Genomic DNA, 6,497 nt, shown 5'->3' with positions numbered 1-6,497 from the left:
ATGATAAAAAGAGGTCAAGTCAGAAGTTAGAAGTCGGAAGCATCATGTCAAGTTGTCAATTCTATTCTTCTACCGAGTATTCGGTTAGATTTTTGTTTAACATTCAATTCAACTAGCTCACCCTGGAGGCCTCGAGTCAATGTACTATTCAAATGTTGAACACAAAGGGGGGGAAATGGGCCTGAAAAAATGGGCTAAAGAAAAGACATAGAAGGAGAATTTAAGCAAAAAGACGCACAAAGCGAAAGTAATAAAAGGGCATCCTTGTACTACTACAACCATAGATTATAGGGCTTCGGCGATCAAAAACCAAAAAAAAAACGTCGACATTGAAGTCAAATATGGATGGAGTTGTTGGGCCCCTTTATCCTCATCATCTTTCATCATTAGATTTCCTTATCAAGCACAAATTTTTACGTATGCTTATTTTGAATTAAAAAATTAAAAATAAAGCTTAAAAAAGAAAGAAAAAGAAAGAAAGGGGAAACTTGATCCACTTGGTGTTTTGGAACTGCGCATGATAAAAGTGAAGTGTGTGAAAGGGATGAATTCCCCAATATATGCGCTAATTGCCGGAACTTATTTTCCTTCTAATCACTACCATGCTTCTATTCCGCCCTTTTTTTTCTTTCAATGATAACTTGTACTCTGTATACGGACTTTATATTTACTGCATATGCGAGGGATCGTGTTGTCTTATTGCGTATTTTATAATTGTACTTTAGTTCTTTCTAAATACTTATAATTTATGTGTTTCAATGTGTGTAATACTTACGATCATGACATAGTCTCATTCTAATTTAATTCATTATCTCCACTACTTGCTCCACTTGTGCTAACCCTTAATCATTTCTTCGGAAAACAATTAAATTTAGCCCCTAAGATAAAGTTTGGTTCACTTGGTAAGAGCCTAAGAGGCTTCTTTGATATTACATTTAAATTCTAAATCCTAAATTTTAAATTTTCCCTACTTCCAAGTATTTAACTCATATATTCTGAAATAATAAATAAATAAATAAAGTTGAAAAGGTGATACAAATTTACAAAATATATAATGTTATAATTAGGTTTTCTACCCCTTTTTTAAAGTTTTTGAGTAGAGCAAAATAGATTTCAACAGAGCAAAACAGGTGTCAGTAGAGCATCTTATTTACACTCAGCAGAGCAGACCACAACAACTTAAAACAATACGTGTAATCGCTAATTCATGATGGGTGATTTGAAATATTATAATTAAATTGGATATATTAATGATATAAAAATATGTCTCGAAGACTGTGAAAAAGAATTTTTGGAGTGAAAAGGAAGAATAATGAAATTGGCTTATTAAAATTCAACGACAATAAATTTAGTTAAGAAAAAAAAAGGTTATATGTTAAGTACAAATGAAGTGAAGGGAACATCTATTTAAAAAAAAAAGTGAAGGGAACATAGTTTTAAGTTGTAATAAGAGACATGATATTTAAAATAACTAATATTATCAATCACCAATTTGCAAATTGAAAAAATTGATATGGAATATTACAAAGCCAAATAAATTTAATGAGATTGCACATAATTATATTTTACCTGAAATGAATATTACAAGGGAAATGTTATACATAGCCCTTAAGGCTACATATAAGCATTAAATTTACATTTGAAAATCATAAAAAGTTAAGAAATCATTAAAATATAAACACTAATAACACTGATTTACGCGTGTTTATGTCATGAATTCCTAATTTTATACAATTTCCAAGATATATTTAATGCTTATATATAGCCCTTATGGCTACATAAGGGCTATATATAACATTACCCATATTACAATATACTCGTACAACATATATAATCTTTTTTTATTACAATTTTATAACGCGTAAGATTTACATACAAATACATTTATCGTGTGTTTATACACAGACATTCAAATACACTCGTCTTATACAAGACATATCGGTCTTATTCTACGCTTCTCCAAGCGGGCAAACCGCATATAAATATGTAGTAACGCCGTGACGGTAGTAACTAACAGGGGAGGAAATAGAGAGAGAAAAAACAAAAAATAGTGGTTAGAGAGAGAAAGAAATAACAGTATAATTGAAATAAAGAGAAAAAGCGAAGAAAGAGAGAAAGTGAGTAAAGGGTAGTTGGGGTACTTTGGAAGGAAGAAGAAGAAGAACAACAACAACAAGGTTGGGTTTTTTCAGTTGGTGATGGTGGTGATTCTATCCCACTATGCTAATTCCATCAACAATTTGACAATTTTACCCTTCTCCATCTCACATGCTGTTACTCCTTCCTTTATTCAACCTTACAACTTTTCCGGCGACAACGGCGGCGGCGCAAGTGTTACAGTTTGGTATGATGTTGGCTTAGCTTCCTCCTGTGACGGCCACGGCTTGCAACGCCGTGGCCGCCTCCATTTTCACTCTTGAATTGATCATCGATTATTGGGAGATAAACCAGATTTGGAAGTTAATCAGAGAGTATAATTATTCAATTAGGAGTTTAATTTAGTAGTAATTAAGATTAAGATATGATTTCGGAACAAAAACATTTGTTGAGATCTCTCCGGCGAAGTCATACTTCTACGCCGTCGTCTTCTTCGTCGTCGTCTTCGCCGTCGCCTTCTTCTTCTTCGTGGATACACTTGAGATCGGTGCTTTTCGTAGTTACTAATTCTTCTTCATCTTCTTCTTCCCCAGTTTCCAGTGATCGGTGAGTTTGTTTATTTTTACTTTACTGATTTGAGATCGAGATCTGGAATTTTGTTACTTAATTGCTTTGCTAGTTTGCTTTACAGTTGAATTGCTTACTTCAATTTTTTTTTTTTTTGTTTTTAATTCATTTCGTGTTGACCCGTTTAATTTCTGGAAATGAGCTTAGTATTATTAGATATTAGTTTCAATTACGCTGCCAAATTTTGACCATTTTAATTCCCACCTTTGTGTATTTTCTATTTATAGATTTTTATTATTTTCATAAATATTCACGAAATTAAAGATTTCTGGGGTTATATTGTGTAGTATTTGAGTGGGAATGTGGGATGATTTGCAAATTTTGTTAATGTGCTTTGATATTTAACCTAGTATAATCAGTTTAGTGTGATTAAGATCTAATCTTTCGTTGTTGACCCATTCTGTGGATGAGAACATCTACACAAGACTAATTCAAAGATGTTGGAAGTTGGAACTATCACTCTTAGAAGGTCAAACAATGTTTGACAAACAAACTTCACCAAATTTATCATTGTGTATCTCAAGTTTTAAGATTTTCCTATGAAAGACTTCTGCTTTGGATTTAGTATGGAAATGTATAATCATTTTATTCTAGGGTAAGATATGATGAGACTTGAGTGATTGTTTTCTTCTGTAATTGTTTGTGTTCTGAAGCTAAGTTCAATCCTTTTGTGTCTGTTTTATGTACAGGTTAAGTCTTAAATCTCCTTGGTCTAGGCGGAGGAGAAAACGCGCTCTTCTATCCAAGCAATGGAAACATCTATTTGGATCCGATGGTAAATTGATCAATGGTGGAGTGAAGCTTTTGAAGAGAGTGAGAAGCGGAGTAAGTCGTTTGCCTAGTCAGTGGTTGTACTTGTGGTGCTAATTTCAGAGCTATTTTCGAAATGCTGTTCGGAATGCTCATGTTTCATGTCATTGTTGCAGGGTGTAGATCCCAATATCAGAGCAGAAGTTTGGCCCTTTCTTCTTGGAGTGTAAGTATAGAAAGACTAGAAGTCAATTGTTTAGTCTTCACTTTTTTGTATTAACCTCAGGATTGCTTCCTTTTACCTGATTTGATTTCATAACTAATTACTGTATCTGATTTATGTCCCCACAAAGCAAAAAAAGCTGTATCAATGTCTATGTTAATTATGTCTCCACCAACAAGCACTTTACTGTGTCTTCAAGCAACTCTTACCCTTGTGCTTCTCATGATTATTTCTATAGATTCCCGCATGTTCATATTGTCATGTTTAATCCTATTGTTCCCTGATATCTGAGTCTGCTGGTTAAAGCTCGCTAATTTTGACTGTTAATTAGTCAAATCAAAAATGTTTTTGTGGTTATGGTATGAAAACAACAGTGCTAGGTTAATGTCAAAAATAAATTTCTTATAATTTTACTTACTACTATAGTGAGTGTAATAATTAAATTTGGCAAGTATTTTGATACTGCAGAAGTAGTATGTCTCTCTCTCTTTTTTTTTTTCCCCTGTATTTTTAGAAATTATTTTGTAATAATTGTGCTTCTTAAAATCTTTTGTTGTACAAGTGGTGCTCAAGGCTACAGTTTAGCTATAGTTTCTATGCGTTAGGTGGGTTCACTAATAAGTTACTTTTTTTAGCTGTATCTTTATTACACCATACCTTGACCTATATGCCTCTACAAAGACTCCTTAAGTGCACAATTGTAAAGAGGCTCCCTTAATCAAATTAAAGCAACTGCAAAGAGGCTGTTCTTGTGATTCCATTGTTTTGGCATAGCTATCTAATTTTTTTTTTTTTTTCCTTTGAAGTTGGTTGTAGAGATTTGGTGCTATGCTACGTGTTTCAAATTTGTGGCTTTAATTTTTTATGCTGGTTTTTGTTTGAAGTTTAATAACACTGAGTTCCTTTTTATTGGAGCAGTTATGACTTGAACAGCACGAAGGAGGAAAGAGACTCTGCTAGAAACCAGAAAAGGTACTTTGCATCCTTTGTATTTGTGATATTCTCCTTTATCCTCACATTGCTCATGGATTCATTGCTTGATGTTTATTGCCTCTGATCAGGAAAGAATATGAAAACTTGCGAAAACAATGTCGTCGAATTCTAAGACGCAGTGCCGCAAGCTTTAAGGGGAATGATACTGGTGGAAATAGCAATGGTGGTAGTGGTGGTTTTTTTAGCCAAGTTTCGGACACTCCTGATTCGGATGACCTAAGCAGTGCAAGATCTTCAAATGGCGGGGATAACCCATCAGACTCTGATGGACCTATCTGGGATCCTGAGATTTTACCTTCCGCCACTTCATTTGAAGAAGCTGAAAAGATTGTGCTGACCTGTGAAGAGGCTTCTGGCGCCAGTTCGGAAACATCTGATTCTGAGTCATCTGAAGTTGATAGTGTACCTTTTCTTAGCGCTGAAGAATTTGAAGGAAACGATCTGAATGAAAATACAATTTCTTCTCCTTCGAAAACCGGGGCTGGGTTGAATTTTTGCTCATCTGAAGATTTTGCCACATGGCAGAGGATTATCCGTGTTGATGCTCTTCGAGCAAATCCTGAATGGATCGTATACAGCCCCTCTCAGGCTGCAGTCTCAGAAGCCAAGGCTATGCAACAAGCTGAGAAAGTTGGCTTGAAGGAATATGATCACTTAGAGCCATGCATGATATACCATGCTACTCGTCTCGTTTCTATACTTGAAGCTTACGCACTTTATGATCCTGAGACTGGCTACTGCCAAGGGATGAGCGATCTTCTCTCTCCAATCATATCAGTCATAGAGGAGGATCATGAGGCGTTTTGGTGCTTTGTTGGTTTCATGAAAAAAGCAAGGCACAACTTCCGGCTTGATGAGGTAGGGATTAGAAGGCAGCTGGGTCTTATATCCAAGATCATCAAGTGTAAAGACTCACATCTTTATAGACATTTAGAGAAGCTTCAAGCAGAAGACTGTTTCTTTTTGTACAGAATGGTAGTGGTCCTCTTTCGGAGAGAGTTGACTTTTGAGCAGACACTTTGTCTCTGGGAGGTCATGTGGGCTGATCAGACTGCAATCAGGGCCGGGATCAGCAAGTCAGCATGGGGGAAAATGCGGCTGAGAGCCCCTCCCACTGACGATCTACTTCTCTACGCTGTAGCAGCATGTGTGCTGCAGAGAAGGAAGCTAATACTAGAGAAATACGACAGCATGGATGAAATAATAAGGGAATGTAATAACATGGCCGGGAATTTGGATGTCTGGAAGCTGTTGGATGATGCTCATGACTTGGTGGTGACTTTGCATGACAAAATATAACTACACCCTAATTTGGGTTTGGGACACTGTTTTTGTTTCTTTTTATTTTTTCTTTTCCTGATTTATTTGTTGTATTTTACTATTTTGGTTAGGGGATCTCCCCTTAACCAATGTAGACTTATGTATCCATTAGATGCTGCTTTGGAAAGAAAAGCACTTCATAACTGATACACCTCTGTATGCTCCCTTAAGTATGGAATATGTCAATGTTATACTGCCCGCGCTCAACTGAGCGATGGAGGCGGAATTCCAAAATCCATGAAACTGGTAAGCTTTGTAGTCTTTCCACATTCTTTGATCCATTAGTTTTACTTTTACCTTTTTTTTTTGTGGATGAACTTAAGCAGCTATCCGTCTACAGCATTCACTTACAAGTAAAATAGTTATCATTTTTATATCTAACTATCTACTCAGTAGTCAATAATCTCTATTGCATAATATTTTTAGGACGATCGTTTTATACTCTTACCAAAATATAGTATTATAGTTTGAACTAGCAATACCATGA

General features: G+C 35.4%; 1 protein-coding gene across 1 annotated transcript; it reads left to right on the top strand.

Moving 5' to 3' along the window:
- Positions 1-2,002: 2,002 nt before the first annotated feature.
- Positions 2,003-6,275, top strand: LOC110722766 (GTPase-activating protein gyp7-like). Its single transcript, XM_021902060.1, has 5 exons — positions 2,003-2,703; positions 3,414-3,549; positions 3,651-3,700; positions 4,616-4,669; positions 4,759-6,275. Exons 1-5 carry the CDS (start codon positions 2,522-2,524, stop codon positions 5,987-5,989), a joined length of 1,653 nt encoding a protein of 550 aa, XP_021757752.1. The 5' UTR covers positions 2,003-2,521; the 3' UTR covers positions 5,990-6,275.
- The last annotated feature ends 222 nt before the right edge of the window (positions 6,276-6,497 follow it).

This window comes from Chenopodium quinoa, unplaced genomic scaffold (assembly GCF_001683475.1).
Source record: "Chenopodium quinoa cultivar QQ74 unplaced genomic scaffold, ASM168347v1, whole genome shotgun sequence".
Classification (NCBI taxonomy): domain Eukaryota; kingdom Viridiplantae; phylum Streptophyta; class Magnoliopsida; order Caryophyllales; family Amaranthaceae; genus Chenopodium; species Chenopodium quinoa.
This window is presented reverse-complemented; position numbering and strand designations above follow the sequence as displayed.

Excerpts from the sequence above, each read along its gene's own strand:
- LOC110722766 (XM_021902060.1), top strand. The coding sequence starts at position 2,522 with ATGATTTCGGAACAAAAACATTTGTTGAGATCTCTCCGGCGAAGTCAT. Across the intron at positions 3,701-4,615 it reads TGGCCCTTTCTTCTTGGAGT|TTATGACTTGAACAGCACGA; the intron begins GTAAGTATAGAA and ends TTATTGGAGCAG. Across the intron at positions 4,670-4,758 it reads TCTGCTAGAAACCAGAAAAG|GAAAGAATATGAAAACTTGC; the intron begins GTACTTTGCATC and ends GCCTCTGATCAG.